We start from the raw sequence: 17,330 nt of genomic DNA on the forward strand, positions 1-17,330 counted from the left end.
ACTAACAAGATCTTCGACACTTAAAGTGTTTAAATCTTTAGCTTCCTCAATGGCAGTCACCTTTGGTCTCCATCTGGCAGGTAAGCTTCTGAGTATCTTGCTTACATGATCAGAAGCAACATAGCTTTTCTTTAGAATCTGTAGCCCAGAAACTAAGGTTTGAAACCTTGAGTACATCTCCTTAATAGTTTCATCATCCTTCATCTTGAATAACTCGTACTGATGTACAAGCAGGAGAGCCTTTGCTTCTTTGACCTTCTTGCTCCCTTCATAATTTGAACAGAGAGAAGCAAACATAGCTTTAGCAGTGGATTTGTCACTCATTTTCATGTATTCTGCTTTGGGTATGGCAGTGACAAGGGCTCCTCTGATAATATGATGCTTCTTGTAGAGTTTCCTCAGTTCTGGAGTATGTTTCTTTCTATCCACAGCAGCTCCTTCTTCATCAAGGACTAAATCACCAACACCATCTTCCAGAATATCCCATAATTCTTCATCTAGGCTCATGATGTAACTGTAAAAGTTGGTCTTCCACCAAGAGAACTCTTCAGCATCTCCATTGAACTTTGGAACTTTTCCAACACTGGATTTCTTACTATCACTATAATCATGTGAGACATGTTTATAGCTAGTATCACCAGAACCAGCAGGAGGAGGAGTAGACATGTTTTTCTCAGATCTTTGACTGTTGCACGGTTAAGTGTTACACAACAGACCAAGGCTCTGGATACCAATTGAAGGTGAGAAAAACACAAGAAGGGGGGTTGAATTGTGTTTTAAAAATTCTTCGTTTCTCCTAAAAACTGAACACACTGATCAGAAGCTAAGTGAGACAGCTTCTGAAGTGATGATCAGAATCTAAATGCAGCGGAATAAAACAGAGAGAGAGAAGAAGAACGACACAAAGCAATTATACTGGTTCCTTCCACAATCCGGAAGTAGTCCAGTCCCCCTTGCACTTCCAAGGAGATTTCACTAAGAGTAATATCTGATTACAATTGCTCAAGCACACAAGCAAGAGACTTCCTTTGCTCAAGCACACAAGCTAGAGACTTCCTTTGCTCGAGAACACAATCAAGAGACTTCTTGCTCAAGCACAACTGCAAGAGACTTCCTAACTAAACAAAATTACACAGAAAATTGTTTAAGGTTGAACACTTGATATACAATCAGAGGTGCTCACAATACAAATCAGATACAGACTCAATGAACTTAAGAATTTCTAAGATATGACTTTGAGACACAGAAATTCTAAGTGAATGCAGAACAATTTCAGCAGAGGTTTGGCACTTGTAAAAATGTTATGAGTCTTTCGTTCAGCGTTCTTGCATTGCCAAAACTCTAAGTCTTCACTCCTTTATATAGAGGTGTGAAAGAGACGTTGTGAAATTGCCAGCACACCAAAGAGTCGTTGTTGAAGCTTGATCTTTCACCAATGATCTTTTGCCTGATTTGGTTGTTGTCCTATGAAGAACCAATTTGAAATCCATTCCTTATCCAAAGGAACATATATGCAGGCGAGACCGTATTCTGGAGTTGTTTTCTTGTCTTGTAGCGTGGACACAAAACAGAGTAGTGGACAACGTGGTTGTACAATTCGTACAAAGTACAATGTCAACGCTTTCGTCCAAATTGCAAGCACATGCCTTCAAACACCTTTGAAATGACCGTTGCAATGTTCCACTAATTTTCTGCTGTGTTTTCGAATCCAATAGACAGCTTTTGCAATTTAGATTCTTCAATCTTTGAATGTTTTGCAAATCCAGTTGATCTTCAGCTTCTGGTGAAATGACTTCTGATGAGGCAGCTTCTGATGATGCAGCTTCTGCAGCTTCTGATGGTGCAGCTTCTGATGATGTGGCTTCTGGACCTCTTGTCTTCAGGAGCACTATTCTTCAGGAGCAGCTTGACTTCAGGAGCGCTTTTACTTTCAGGAGTGTATTGCCTTCAGAATCATCTAAGCTTCATTTTCTTTTGCTCTTTATTTGCTCATTCAGAACCAATTAATGATGTAACTTTTTTAACTGTGGTCCTGTACACTTGAACAAATATTAGCTAGTCCAATTTACAATTTTTAATACCTTGTTATCATCAAAACTTTTTAAGGTTCATTGTTAAACACATTTTGTTCCAACAGCATTATCAACAGAGTGATCATCTTCATCTAAATCCATTAAATCCAAATCTATATTTGCATGTTTAGCAAATGCGGCAATCATTTTGTTTTGACGAGCCTTAATGGAATCGATTGTTTGTTGTTGCTCTGCAATTTTTTGCCTTAAACGCGCCTCAACCTCTCCACTCATACCACGTGCAATATCAGTATAATTTGAATATTTATTGGATTTAGACGTTGAGCCACGGGTGCGCATGCTGCCATCCAAACCAAGCCTATATACTCTACCCTTTGCATTTCTTCCTCCAACAGCTTCAATCATTAGTGTATCATAATCAATAGGCTTAGATTGAGTACCACTCTCATCATTACCAGCCTCAAAAGGATGAGGTTGAGACTCAGCTTGTGAACAGAGATTTACAAAGTTTTTCTGAAAAATAAATAACTGAATAAATAAGATAGGCTAACAAGCAACACAGTTTAAAAAGGCAAATTAAGGAGGCAACAATGCATTGTACCTAAATAGAACATCCCAACAAACCAAATTATAAAGGCAATACATGAGTCCTATAACAAGTCACTCGATTACTAAAAAACAACTACATCAACCTCAGACATTACTAGATTCATACAATCTATCCAAACCACCAGTATTGCAATAACAAAAAAGCACCAAACATAAATGCAAGCCAAAAACTAAAGTAGATAAAAGGCCACAGTTGCCGATAATATATCTGTCAAACAAGCACAAAGTTGATTCTCAAAACAGAATCACAACTGCATAGAGAAAAAATAAACAGACTGTAGGCATTGTGAATTTTTTCAAACCATTTTCACTATATGTCACTAAATGAATATCAAACAAGAGCACTGATCAGATAGTTTTTCATTGAAAAAAATAATAAAGAAAAATAATAAAAAAATGTTGTACTATTATACATTGAACTTAATCTCACTTCAAAATTAGAATATTTTTGTTTATTTGCTAATTTCAAGCATTTTTTTTGTGGTAAATATAATAGTCATATTCAACAAACAAAAAACCTCTTTCTTCCCTCAAACATTCAAATCCGTATCAAGTATAAGTTAATAGCTATTCTGCATTTTCTGTCAAATTAAAGGATCTTATTACCAGAAACAAAAACACAAACTCTTCTACCAAAAATCAAAATTTCAACAAACCCATTTCATCAAAATCAAAAAATTCATTAAAGAGAAATAAGCTAACAAAAATAAAAGAGAATATCACCTATATTGAGGAATGAAGCTGAGAAAGAAAGGAAATTCCAAACCTGAAAATTGCAAAGAACTGTGAAGTTGAACTGATTACGAGACTGAGAAGCTGAGAGCGATTGAACGAGAGAGCGATTGAACGAGTGAGATTGAACGAGAGAGGGAGAGAGAGAGAGAGAGAGAGAGAGAGAGAGAGAGAGAGAGAGAGAGAGAGAGAGAGATTGAACGAGAGTGAGCAATTGAACGAGTGAGAGATGGAATTTATGGAGGGTTGTGGGTTATCTTCATCGTCATTTGAAAGAGCTTTGAGAGCTTTGACTGAGCGATTGAAAGGTACTGAGATCTTTGAGAGAGAGCGATTTGTTGTTAGGGATTGTGATTTTGTTTTTGTTTTTTTTTTTTGTTATAGATGGTTGTGTTGTGTGGTGTATATGGATGGATTGGATTTCCGATCCTGTAATATATTTTAGGGAACTTCTACGGTACACTCACAAAATAAGGTGTACCGGTACTCTTTCTTCATAATTTTATAAATTAACGATCATTTTTATGAAATAACTAACTATTTATCAATATTTATATTTTATAGAACATCATTTCATAAGAAAAAACATCAGTTCATTGTTTATAAGAATCATAGTAATTTTTTACATATTATCGTGAAATATAATCAATATTCTCAATTATGAGTGCTAAAAATTCAAAAAAAAATTAATTTTATTTCGTTAACACTTTTGATGAATAAGATTTAGTTATTATAAATATAAATGATAGAAAATAATATTTTTCTTCAAAAAAAAACAATTCATTTAACCATTAATTTAAAAAGTGGGTGTACCGGTACACTCAAATATATTGGGTGTACCATAGAATTTGCCTATATTTTAACTTATTTTATCTTCTTTTTTTTTTAGGGAAAATAATAAATAATAATAAAAAATTAAAAATGAAAAAAATTAATTATAATAAAGTGGCGCCAAGTTTCCCGCCCACATTATTCATCAAAAAAAATATTCCCTCCAACAATTTCCACAAATTTTTTTGATTAAAATAGACCAAGTTGTGACGGAAATAAAAATTCCGTCCCAAATTCGCGACAAAAATATTAGTTCCGTCCCATATTCGCGACAGAAATATTAATCCGTCCCAAAAATATATATAAATTAAAACAAAATATTTATAACACAAAAGCGTCGCAAATTCCGTCCCGCTTTAATTAATTTGGGACGGAAATAAAATTCCGTCACGATGTTCCGTCTTAATTTGACTGTTTTCTTGTAGTGACATTGAGACCTAATTTGGGCCTAATGGGTTTAGCGACATTGAGACCAGTCGTTGATTATATATAGTAGTTTTACGAGCTTATTTGAGAAACAATGGGGAGTCGCACCAAGAGCAGCCATAGGGATACCTCCAACCCAGGTTTAACAAAGTTTTCAAAAAACCCTAGAAAATATGTGATGCCAGCCAGCTACAGTTGAGGCAAGACCCTTTTGACAATAGTTTTTTATTATTCCAACCTCGTAACTGATAGGCTTAATTGCACTTATGGCCCCCTATCTTTCCAAAACTTGCGGTTACAGCTCCCTAACTAATTTAAATACAAAACAACCCCCTAAGTATTGAATCTTTGGCAGTTTTGGCCCCCAACGCTGATGTGGCACCTTAAATGAGGTGCCACGTGTCATTTTTTTTTTTGGCCTTGGGGGGCTAAAACTGCCAAAGATTCAATACTTAGGGGGCTGTTTTGTATTTAAATTAGTTAGGGGGTTGTAACCGCAAGTTTTGGAAAGATAGGGGGACAAAAGTGCAATTAAGCCTAACTGATATAACCAAGATGCACTTTGGGATACAATTGAAACCCATTGATAGAAATGTGTATAGGAATCCTTATCCTGAATGAGTTGACACATTTTTTTTTTTGAAGTGAAACAATTTTCATTAAACAGAAGCTGGAACACAGCCATCATTGATACAAGGAGCAACATAACTAGCTGCATTAACAAACAAAAGTGTTGGGACATACCCCATCCACACACTAAAGCTAAACATGAAATACAAATACAAAGAGGCAAATCCTTTCCCATCCTTAGATCCAAACAACCATGCCAAATTCTTCCACATATGATCTATGGCAAAGTTGAAAAGAGAGTCCAAAGTCTTTAAATCTATCAAGTTACGGATCATTTCTTTGACTTCTGCAAGCACGGTTCGACTATTAATGGTCTCGAATTTGTCCAAGGTATTCACATGCCTAGAATCAATTTGTTTGGTGGTGAGGATGTTGAGATCGGTGGGTGCCGCAAGTAGTTTTGCAATCAAAATTCTGTTCCAGTAAGTTAAGCTCCCTTGGGACATTTCTTCAAACACCATGAAGACATACTTAAAACAAAATAAAATTAACAATAAAACACAAAACAAATCATTAAAAGAGTGGACCAGAGAAACATCAGCAAGCAAGAGATCTAGGTTGCATCCTAGCCACGGTGGTTTTGGTGGAGGGCGGGTGGGTGTCAACCATGAAGGTGGGGGAGCAGCCATGAGGGAGAGAGCTTGAAACACTGTTTTCGGATTTGAGATGGGGGAGACAACCATGACAACCCTTTCATTGTTTTGTGGTGGTGGCTCGGGTGGTGGTCGCATAGGCGGAAAGGAAGGCTTATCGGCGGCTCGTGGTGGAGAAAGGAGATCATTGGTGAGTGAGAAAAATTCTAGAAAAGGATGAAGAGATAGATGAGGGGAAATGAGGATGCTCCTACTACAAGAGGAGGGAAATACCACCAAAGAGGTGGGGGAAGAAACCCACCATGGAGGTGGGGGGAGGCCACCAAACCCTAAGATTTGGGGGGGGGGGAATGAGTTGACACATTGGTGCCTATGCCTAGAGGATTTAAAACTCCTGATTTTGCTACCTTTTTCGGAGAAGATGGAAAATCAACGATGGAGCATATTCAAAGATTCACTGTTCAGTGCAGTGAAGGAAACCAAAACAAATTCCATAAACTCCAGATGAATTTGAAACAACAAGTGGATGAATTGGTTGTCAACTTCATTGAAAGGTTAAAAAAGATGTTTGGAAAATGTTCAATCTAATTTTTTTAACGCTGAATATGCATCAGTGACATTCTCCCAAATCTAAAAGAGAAATTGGTTGAGAAAGCCTACCAGGTTTGAAGGAATTGGCTTCCAGAGGAGCCCACATAGAAAAATGCTAGTAGTGCTTTCAGCCGTTTTAGTTTTATTTTTGTTTCTTTTTTATTTTATATATTTAGAGAAAAATGGTAACAAATGTCAACTTTAAACGCTTGTTATCATCACTATGGAAAAAGGAAAATAAGTATGTTTGACGGTGCTCTTACAAAATCACTCATAAATATTGTTACTAAATTATTATATTTGCCAACAATATTTATAGATTGTTGAAAAAAATGGCAACAAAATCTCTTTATTCTTGTAATATTCGTAAAAGTTTATTTCAAATTTCTTAAGGGTCAAGTAAACGTAAGCGTTTATCTCTTGTACGGACGGACAACTTTACCTCACGCCATTCGTAATACTTTTTATGTAATTCCGAGTTATATTGCTACATTATTTTAAATGAAATGTTTTAAATTCGTTTGCCATGAAAGAAAAACAAAATTTATCATACCCTGTGAAATCAATGACAACATCATGTTGACGTTTGAATGGAACATGTGGATTGATCAATAAGTTGGCTACGACATCACCAAACCATTACTTGTGTAGTTGCAACCACAAATCTAATTGGTAACAAATAAAAATTATTGCTTTATTATTATTGAAAACATGTTAATAGTATTCATGTTAATAGTATTCTCGTTTGTGTCTGTTTAAATGAGTTGTATTTGTATATGCCATCATATATGAATGACCCTACTGCTGATTGTGGTCTCTTTAGCTGTATCAAATCAATCAAATTATTTTGAAAACATCCAAAAAAGCACTATTGAATCAAACACTTGTTTGTCCATATATATCACGGTGCGAACTTGATTTTTCTCTATAATGTTCCAGTTTTTTTACTTATCCATCATTCTCATAATATCCTATTCCTCTTCTAGATCAGACACTTCACTAATTTTTATTTTTATTTTTTACAATTACATCAGTACTATTCAATATCAACCACTCAATCACTCAAATATTCATCCATGGCTTCAGTTCCTACCATTTTTTCATCATCAGAACCGACAAAAGTTGATGAATCAAATATTTCAAGCATCAAAGCCTTTGCAGAATCAAACGGAGCCTTTCCCATTCCTTCAAGTTACCACTCCCTAACAGAACATGATGATATTATTGATGCTGTAGACGAGCTTGCAGCTTCCATACCAGTCATTGATTTTTCTCTCCTCATTTCAGATGACATCGAAATCCACACAAAGGTTGTTCATGAACTCGCCAAAGCATGTTCTGAATGGGGTTTCTTCATGGTAACTTTTTCCTTTCTGCCTATTTTCCTAATTCCTAGTAGTAATCCAAATGAGAAATTTTCATCCAACAAGGGCACATGTTAAGGAGATCATGATAAAAAATATGTGTTAATAAATATGCATTTAATTTCTTTAAAGTAAAAATTTGTTTTTTTCATTATAAGATTGCTATTTTTAAATTCATTAACATGTGTCATTAAAGTATATCGGATGATGTCCCGTGAGCATAACTCACCTGGTAGGACAATTCATTATTATATGCAGGGGCTGGGGTTCGAACCCTGGACACCCCACTTATTCATCTTATAAGGTGAATTCTAACCACTTGGCTACCTTACAAAAAAAAAAATAATATATCGGATGATAAGTTTGTAAAAAAATTAAACTTGATTCCCTAGCCAATATTAAGTGGCTCTAACAATGACATATCACACTTATGTTATTGAAGCATATTTGGTTTTCAATAATGCCACTTCTCGCGAAATATTTTTATCCCGAGAACCTCACGACTGGCTTGTTATGTGTTAAGTTGTTACTGTAGCATGTTCAGATCTTTTTATCCAACCATCCCATGATTTCCGCTAAAGCAAATCCAATGGTGGCAAGCAATTCGGGATAGATTCCGGATTTATGTCGCAGCAAATAGCAGTGCTGGTTTCTTTTAACAACTTTTATAAAACTATATTTATGTAACTTTAAATGTTTTTTCTTACGTATACGGTTGCCTGTACAAACTTCTTCAACCATTTTTTTTCTATTCACATTGTCCCTTCATGGTCCTCCAATGAGAAAAAAGGAACTATTCATACTTCGGTGAAACTCGTTTAGAGACCTCCATTGAATATTTTCTTAAACACCGTCTCTTCAAAATTACAAATTCAAATTCTTAATAACCACCGTGTGTGACACATCATAGATAAACAAGAGATTAATGTAAACTAATATTGTATCTCAATGTTCAGCTCACAAACCATGGAATTCCCGAGAGTCTAATGGAGGAGTTGATAGAAAAAACTCACGAGTTTTATGATTTGCCAGCGGAAGAAAAGGAAGAGTTTGGTGACGATGGCGATCCTCTCTCACCCATCAGGCATGGCACTAGCTTCCATCCTCCAGCAGAGAGTTTTAATTATTGGAGAGATTATCTCAAAGTCATAACATCTCCCCAATTCAATTTCCCTAACAAACCACCAGGTTACAGGTAATTAAGTTCAACACACAAAAAATAAATTATGAATTACCGACGAAAATTAAAGAGAAAAATTGAGAGATCATACACTAGTTTTAGAGTTTATACTTAATAAGGACTTTCTAACCCTACTTGAGATAACTCGAAACTTGGGTTGGGTCAATCAGATGCATGATGGGCGTAGATCATTTTAAAAGTACTACCAACGTTGACTTCTCTAACGTTTATATTGCACCAACGAGATAAAATCTGAGATGGATTTTATTTATTTATTGTCTGTGATTTTTATCAATGATTCATATGTTTCTTTTTGGTTTTTTCTACATTACCCTCTCTTGTTTAGGGGGTATTTACCCCTTCAAGTTATCAACCAATCAAAATGTAATATCCAAATGTAACATTAATTGTCAAATAAATGAGTCAATTTTTTCTATAAAAAAATGAATTTTAATAAGGTAACTTTTAATTTTTATTTAATTATATTTAGGTATACAATCTTAATTAATTTACACTATAGGGCTTGTAACAAATAAAATTTCACATCAAATTCAACCCATCATGGCTGTGTTTGGTAACACGAATAAGCTAGCTTATAGCATGTTGGACTAGCTTATAAGTTTGTTTTGATATAATAAGATGTGTTGGGTAAAAAACTTTTTCCACTAACTTATAGCGTTTTTTGAGAAACTATTTCAAATAGCTTTTGAGCTTATAGCTGGTCGTTTTTTATATTTTCTTTCAATTTTAACCCTATTAATTTAATTTAATTATTTTTTAATAAAACAACATGTTCATGGGTTAAAAAATAATGGCCAAGTTCATAGCTTATTTTTTAATAAAACAACTACCACGTTTTCTCCTTTGAAAAAAAACTGTCATGCTTTATTTTATTTTTTAACTAGTAATAGACCCCCGTGCGGTTACGCACGGGTCACGTAACATTGTGATAATCATATAAAAAATAATTGCTTTGTTAGTACTATCAAATGTTTTTTTTTCATATATTATATGTAAAAAATGTTAAATATTTGAATCGTGTATGTTGTGGAATTTATTTTCTTATGTACACGAAAACAAATTTTTATATACACATATAAGAAAGCCAATAAAATAAATTTTTTAAAACTCATGATTATTTTCAAAATATCAACATCAATGTAGTGTTTCTATTAAATAACTTTTTATTTTATATGCAAAACACCGTTCAATGTTTTCACCGTACCCGTTGTAGATTTTATGTGATTTTTTTGCAGAAATAATTTTTTATGTTAATATATGAGAAAGTTGATATGATAAAATCGTAGAAACTCATTAATATTGTCAAAATATAAACATTAATATAGTGTTTCTATTGAATAACTTTTTATTTTATATGCAAAACACCGTTCAATATTTGCACCACTCTCGTTGCAGATTTTATGTGTTTATATATGCATAAATAAATTTTTATGTACATATATGAGAAAATCGATATGATAAAATTTTGAAAACTCGTGACTATTTTCAAAATATCAACATCGATGTAATGTTTCTATTAAATAACTTTTTATTTTATATTTAAAATACTGATAAATATTTGCACCGCACTCGTTGAAGATTTTATATACTTTATGCAGAAGATTTTTTTTTTAACAATATGTAATAGTCAATATGATAAAATTTAGAAAACTCGTGACTATTTTTAAAATATCAACGTCACTGTATTGTTTCTCCAAAATACCATTAAATATTTACACCGCACTAATTGTAGACTTTATGTGCTTATATCTCCAAAATGAAATTTCATGTATACCGATATGAGAAAGTTGATATGCTTAAATTTTGAAAACTAATGATTACTTTAAAAAATTTAACATTATTGTATCGTTTCTATTAATTTTTTAAATATGCAAATTATTAAGATTAAGAGATTAAAATAGATGAAAACAAAATGACGATATAGAGAATTAGTTAGGCTTGGAAGTGATAAATCTGAAAAATGAAGATACATAGAGAATTAGTTAGGATAGAAAGATAAACAAAAATATATATAAAAAAATTTCAAAATGAATAAATTTGAATTTTATTTTGTAAAATGACGATTAAACCCATAAAATTAAGAAGATTGTGAGGATAATTATGAAATTTTACTCGAGTAAAATTTTCTAATTTTCTTATTATAGTATTAGTAGTAGTAGATTAGTAGTAAAAGTAGACATTTAAATTTGTGGTGTGGAATTGAAAAAATAGTTGTCCGTAATTATCATGATAATATATTGCCTTTTAAGAAGGACAATTATGAAATTTTGTTGGATTTTAATTTTGATATTTTTCTTAATAAATATATTGTTTTTTTAATAATTTTTTTATATATTGTTAGTAGATTAAAAAAACAAATAATATTTAAAATTTTAGAGTATTCTAAAGACTTATTAATTTTGCAACAAAAATACAAATATTGGTGGAAATTTGTTATATCAACTTATCTGTGGAAGTACAAATTAGGAACAATTTTTTTTTGCAGAGAAAAAATTGGCTACACCTTTTTGTTTTTAATTAAAAAACAAATAATGTTTTAAAAGTATTCCAAAAACTTATTAATTTTGCATCCTAAAAAATAGGGTTAAATATTTTTTTGGTCCCTATAAAATGGCGACCTTCTAAGTTTAGTCCTTACTTAATTTTAATAGCTTTTTTAATCCCTACAAAAAAAAATTTACTTATAATTTTAGTCCCTGCTAAAATAGATTTTGTTTAATTATCCTTAAACTCTTAAATTTTTTAACGATTCTTTTTATACAAGTTTAGAACACTATGAAAGGTTCATTTACTAAAATCTATAATTTTTTAACATGAAATAAATTAAATATGAATTTTTTAAAACGACAAAAGTTTAAGATATAAGTAACAAAAATATGGACGTAGAAATCAAATTTTTGCGATATTTTTTTCGGAGGACCTTTTAATAACGTTCTTAACACGCCTGTAAAAAATTGTTGAAAAACTTAAGAGTTTAAGCATAAATTAAACAAATTTGGATTGAGTAAGGACTAATATTGAGTGTAGAAATTTTTTGAAGGGATTAAAAATGCTATTAAAATTAATTAAGGATTAAACTTACAAAGTCGCAATTTTGTAGGGACCAAAAACATAATTAACCCTAAAAAATAAATATTTATGGATTGAATTTGATGTGAAATTTTAATTGTTACAAGCCCTATAGTGTAAATTAATTAAGATTGTATACCTAAATATAATTAAATAAAAATTAAAAGTTACCTTTTTAAAATTGATTTTTTTTATAGAAAAATTGACTCATTTATTTGACATTTAATGTTACATTTGTATATTACTTTTTGATTGGTTGATATCTTGAAAGGGTAAATACACCCTAAACAAGAGAGGGTAATCTAGGTTTCACCTTTCTTTTTATTAAGAGAAATTTTACTTTAAACAAAAAAGTGTATCGTGACTAATATCACGATGTTACAATGTTATGTTGACTAAAGCCTACTCCACATCTATATTTTACCACCGAAGGCGGATCCACCATATAGCTAAGTGTGGTTATAGCCACACATGATTATTACCCAATTTTTGTGTGTGTTTACAAGGTCTCAAAATATTGATTATATACTATATATGTTGCGCATATATCACATTCCATTCTATGATCTAGCGGCAGAGACAGTTCTTCACTCTTGTACATGTTATGGGATCAAACCTGCACCAAAAGGGTGGAGGGTACACACATAACCACTATCTGTTACAGTTCCGCAACATTTGAATATATAGGATTATAAACCAAAGATAATTTAGCCACATCTGACTCCATTGTTTGAATCCGCATCTGTTTACCACCCATGAATTCCAATATTGCATAAATCCAACGGACCAAAATAATTTGTGATCATTTTGAGATGTTCATTCTCGCGACATATAACACCTCTCTTTTATTAATTAGTCTAGTTATTTTTTTTATAAACATATTAACTAGCTTAGTATTAAATAGTCAATGTTTGTGCAGGGAGGTTGCGTTTGAGTATAATAAAAAAATCAATGGTGTGGCGAGGAAATTACTTCAAGGAATATCAGAGAGCTTAGGATTAGAATCTGATTCCATAATTGATTCATCTGGTTCTGACTCTGGCTTACATATCATGGGAGTGAACTTTTACCCTCCGTGTCCACAACCACACCTTGCTCTTGGGTTGCCTCCACATTCTGATATTGGCTTCTTGACCTTTCTCATTCAAAATGGAATTGGAGGTCTTCAAGTTAAGCATGAGGATAAATGGTTGAACGTGAATCCCCTTCCCAATTGCCTAGTTGTCAACATTGGAGATCAACTTGAGGTTACTAAGTTCTTTTAATTGTTTCACATACATTTATGAAATACTCTGATAGCATGTATAAGCAAAAAAAGTCAAATAAATTTGATGTATTTGGTTCAATTTGAATTAAATACATCAACTTTATTTACCTTTTTCCGTTTATATTTAAGATCGGAGTAGTAACAAATTAATTGATGTTATCCTTTATACTCTTTGTATTGGTTAGGCTGTGAGTAACGGGAGGTATGGGAGTGTGTTACATCGAGCAATCCTTAACAACAAGGACACTAGGATGAGTCTGGTGGTGGTGAATGGACCTGCACGAGATAAGGAAATTGGACCTGCCCAAGAACTATTAGAGAAAGAAAAGCCATTGTTTAAAAGTATCAAGTATTATGATTATTTGCTAGTTCAGCAGAAATCGCGATTGTCAGACGGAAGAACCTTGGACCAGATTCGGTATAGTTCTTAACAATGACATGTATGATATGGTCTATAATATTACGTGAATATTAAAAATATGAAAATTGAATATGGTTGATGTTGTTAATTAATGGCATGTGTAGTGGATAATGTTTATAATATTGAGTGAAAAAAGGATGAAGTTTATATAACCTCGAGATGATTTGTTGGTGAAGACTTGAGATTTAGAAGTATGTTCTTGTCTCGTTCTTATGTTTGAACTTTTTTTAAGGTGCCAATAATTTATGTGTTGAGTCGGTTTATACAAAACTTTATTAGATTTTAATTGAGGCTTTAGTCAGTAGATAATGAGATTAATCCTCTGAATTAGTCGGTTAATAGGCTGAATACAGAGTTTCCAAAATAAATAAATGTTTTATAGAAAAGTAGTAAATGTTGCAGTGTTGCTTGGTGGATTCTAGGGTGAGGGATCAATCAAGTCCCTCACCGGTGAAGCACGTGAAAAGTGTCGTTAGATTTAACGAACGGTTTAGATTTGTTGATATTAAAAACGAGAACATTAACAATTTTCCACACACAATCCTGCATTATCTCTTTTGTCAAAAAAAAAATCTTGCATTATCTCTTCCCTATCCTCTCCAACCCACCAAATTCCCTCGAAGATTTGATAGATCTCTGGCAAGTGCATCAAATACTATCGAAGTAGTAAAAATATCGATCCCACGAGGACTGTTTTTAACTTCAATAATTCAATTTCGTTATATAATTAGGATGTGTAAAGTTTATTTTTAGTTTGCCACTAGGCAGAAGATTTGGTTTGATTTTATGAAATCAAATAAAAGAGAATAAAGATTTGATTAAGAAAATATGGAGAGAAAGATGAGATCAGATCCGTCGAATCCTCTAAGTTCCCCTAATTGGTCTACTGCACCTATTTGTTATGAATCCTTTTCTAATTTACGATGATTAACAAAATAGCCCTAATCAATCCCTTGAGTTAGGACCCTCTTCTTAAACTACAGCCCCTAATTCCTTAGGTGGTCTAATAATTCTTGAAGGTTTTACCGAACGTTAACCTATTATCACTAACAAACGATTATCTATTCCTAGACTAACCCTGTTTATTAGAACAATTCAATTAGGTCTAAGTTAAAAGCCATGGTCAGTGGTCATTCATTCTCACAAAATCAAGTTATATGTGATCAAGATATAAAAAGCATTAAGAACAATTGAATTGAATAAACTAGAATTGAATTCATAAACAAAATAGAGTTTCACAGCAACATGTGTCAATTAGGGTTACAAAGATTCATCTCGGATCTAATCTCTAAGAGATTTAGCTACTCATAATCGAGTTTACAAATAGCATAATCAATGAAATAATTAAAACATACATGAATTGGTAAAAGGTTAAAGAAATCGCCCTTCTAGCCGTCTCCGATGTCTCAAAATCGCACTTTGCTCTCCAAAATCGTAACCCCTTTTCTTCTGGCTGAGTGCAGTATTTATAGAAGTCATGGGCCTGACCCGTCAAAATCGCGCCGCGCCATGTATATAGGCGTGCCGCGATTTCCCTCAAACAGGGAGGATGTAATTTTGCTTCAAAAATCGCAGCACGGCTTGAAATTGGCGTGGCGCGATTTCCTTCGAACAGACTTCAATATTTAAGCTTTTTGCACTCCAGAACAGTATAAATTGCATGAGAACTCTATCAAAATGTCACAATAAGTCCTAAAAATTACGTAATGACAGCATGTCATCACAACCCCAAACTTAAACCATTCCTTGTCCTCAAGGAATTTGCTTGCAACAGTGACAAACGACAGTAAAATAACAGTTACCTGACAAACGATAGTACCCAAAAGTTCATTCTCCTTCTAGCTAAAGATGAGCTAGTTTGACTTGTTCACATCCACCAGTTCACAACTCCACGCATCAATATGAAATAGGGTTCTACCAGTAGACATGCAGGTCTACATATTACCATACGCTTGAAAAGTTTCTAAACATCAATCAAAGTCAATATCATTACACACTTTTGAGGTCTTTAGGGTTATAACGGGGCTTAGGTGAAAGGTGGGATATATTTGGATAAGTAGGCTACACAAAATTTGAGTTAGGCATTCCTACGGAAGTTAAAGCACAAAATTCAATCCTTCATTCATTCACCTTGTGGAAATACAATCAATGCAAAGGTACTAGAGAATATTTTTAACATTTAGGGTCGATCGAGTTTGAAGTTACTCGGATTTTCAATGTTTTGTCCCTTTTTCATCATTCAATTTCTCTTTTTTTTTTTTTTTTGATACACCATTTTTGTGTGTATTTTGCATGTCAATTTCATATTTTTGTTCTCTTATTCTCTAGTACCCCCACCCCAAACTTAGTTGGTTGCAAATTCCAATAGCAACCCCAAACTTAATCTTTAGCAACATTCTACAATGCCTTAACTCAGAAAATACATTAAGGGACAAGTCCTAAAAGTCTCTAGGCTTGTAATGTAGTTTGTCACCAAACAAAAAGTTCTAATCCTACCGGCTCACAATTGGTTAAGAAAGGATAAATTCAACAAATTAAAACAGGGTAGGCTTCAAAAAGGCTCACAGGACCAAACACTTTTGCCTCAGTGTGTAATTGACAAAGACCAATCAATAATAGAGAAACAATGCAAGTTCTAGAAATGTAGTTGCATGGAAACTAATCTAAATATAAGTAAATTGAAAAACAAATTTGGCAATGAACCTTATGGCTGAGATTTCTGGGAGTATGTGACTACCTAGCAACGCCGTACACTTCACCTTTGAATCAAGTCACCCCTCCTTTAGAATTTTTGGAATACCGTTTCATCAAACAACTGTTACTAAACTGGAATAGGTCACATGAAACAAAACAAATTCATTAATAATAAACAAGTGCAGGAGCAATTACAATAGGGAAATAAGTTCAATGGACTTTGACATAAAAAGAAAATAAAGAAAATACATCAAAAACAAAGTAAATCTAGTGGGTTGCCTCCCACTCAGCGCTTCTTTATCGTCACTAGCTTGACTGCTAAGGATCCTCAGAGGTCCTTCAGAATGAGTGCCACCCTTCCTTTTGGTAGGTCGCCACCTAGGTATGGTTTAACTCTTTGTCCATTTACTTTGAAACTTCGATCTCCTTCAGGTGTCACTAGTTCAACAGCTCCATATGGTGACACACTTTTGACCAAGAATGGTCCAGACCATTTTGACTTGAGCTTCCCAGGAAACAGCTTCAACCTGGAATTATACAACAAAACTAGTTGTCCACAGTTAATATCCCTAGACACTAAGTTTTTGTCATGATACCTTTTTGTCCTGGCTTTATAGATGAGCGCATTTTCATACGCTCTAAGCCTCATCTCCTCAAGTTCATTAAGTTTCAAAATTCTTTTCTTACCAGCGGCTATTTGATCAAAATTTAAGGCCTTAATGGCCCAATAAGCTTTATGTTCTAGCTCGACTGGAAGATGACATGCCTTCCCATAGACTAACTGATAGGGTGAGAACCCAAGATGGGTCTTAAAGGCTGTCCTATATGCCCACAGTGCGTCATCTAATTTTCTAGACCAATCTTTCCTA

The 17,330-nt window shown here is 33.3% G+C and overlaps 2 protein-coding genes across 2 annotated transcripts; one reads left to right on the top strand and one right to left on the bottom strand.

The window, feature by feature from the left end:
- Nucleotides 1-5,290: 5,290 nt before the first annotated feature.
- LOC146941322 (uncharacterized) lies at nt 5,291-5,992 on the bottom strand. Its single transcript, XM_085749941.1, has 2 exons — nt 5,789-5,992; nt 5,291-5,731 (listed from the first exon to the last, which is right to left on the bottom strand). The coding sequence occupies exons 1-2, from the start codon at nt 5,990-5,992 to the stop codon at nt 5,291-5,293; spliced, it is 645 nt and encodes a 214-aa protein (XP_085606067.1).
- A 1,331-nt stretch (nt 5,993-7,323) lies between these two features.
- On the top strand, nt 7,324-13,938 carry LOC146941323 (2-oxoglutarate-dependent dioxygenase 19-like). Its single transcript, XM_085755089.1, has 4 exons — nt 7,324-7,803; nt 8,766-9,004; nt 12,999-13,326; nt 13,532-13,938. Exons 1-4 carry the CDS (start codon nt 7,522-7,524, stop codon nt 13,775-13,777), a joined length of 1,095 nt encoding a protein of 364 aa, XP_085611215.1. The 5' UTR covers nt 7,324-7,521; the 3' UTR covers nt 13,778-13,938.
- Nucleotides 13,939-17,330: the final 3,392 nt, after the last annotated feature.

This window comes from Medicago sativa, chromosome 3, assembly GCF_051527215.1.
Source record: "Medicago sativa cultivar Bolivia chromosome 3, Bolivia_mono, whole genome shotgun sequence".
In the NCBI taxonomy this organism is placed as follows: Eukaryota; Viridiplantae; Streptophyta; class Magnoliopsida; order Fabales; family Fabaceae; genus Medicago; species Medicago sativa.

Coding starts and splice junctions, on each gene's coding strand:
- LOC146941322 (XM_085749941.1), bottom strand. CDS start 5,992: ATGCGACCACCACCCGAGCCACCACCACAAAACAATGAAAGGGTTGTC. Junction 5,732..5,788: donor TGCTTGCTGATGTTTCTCTG/GTCCACTCTTTT, acceptor TTTTGTTTTAAG/TATGTCTTCATGGTGTTTGA.
- LOC146941323 (XM_085755089.1), top strand. CDS start 7,522: ATGGCTTCAGTTCCTACCATTTTTTCATCATCAGAACCGACAAAAGTT. Junction 7,804..8,765: donor CTGAATGGGGTTTCTTCATG/GTAACTTTTTCC, acceptor CTCAATGTTCAG/CTCACAAACCATGGAATTCC. Junction 9,005..12,998: donor AACAAACCACCAGGTTACAG/GTAATTAAGTTC, acceptor ATGTTTGTGCAG/GGAGGTTGCGTTTGAGTATA.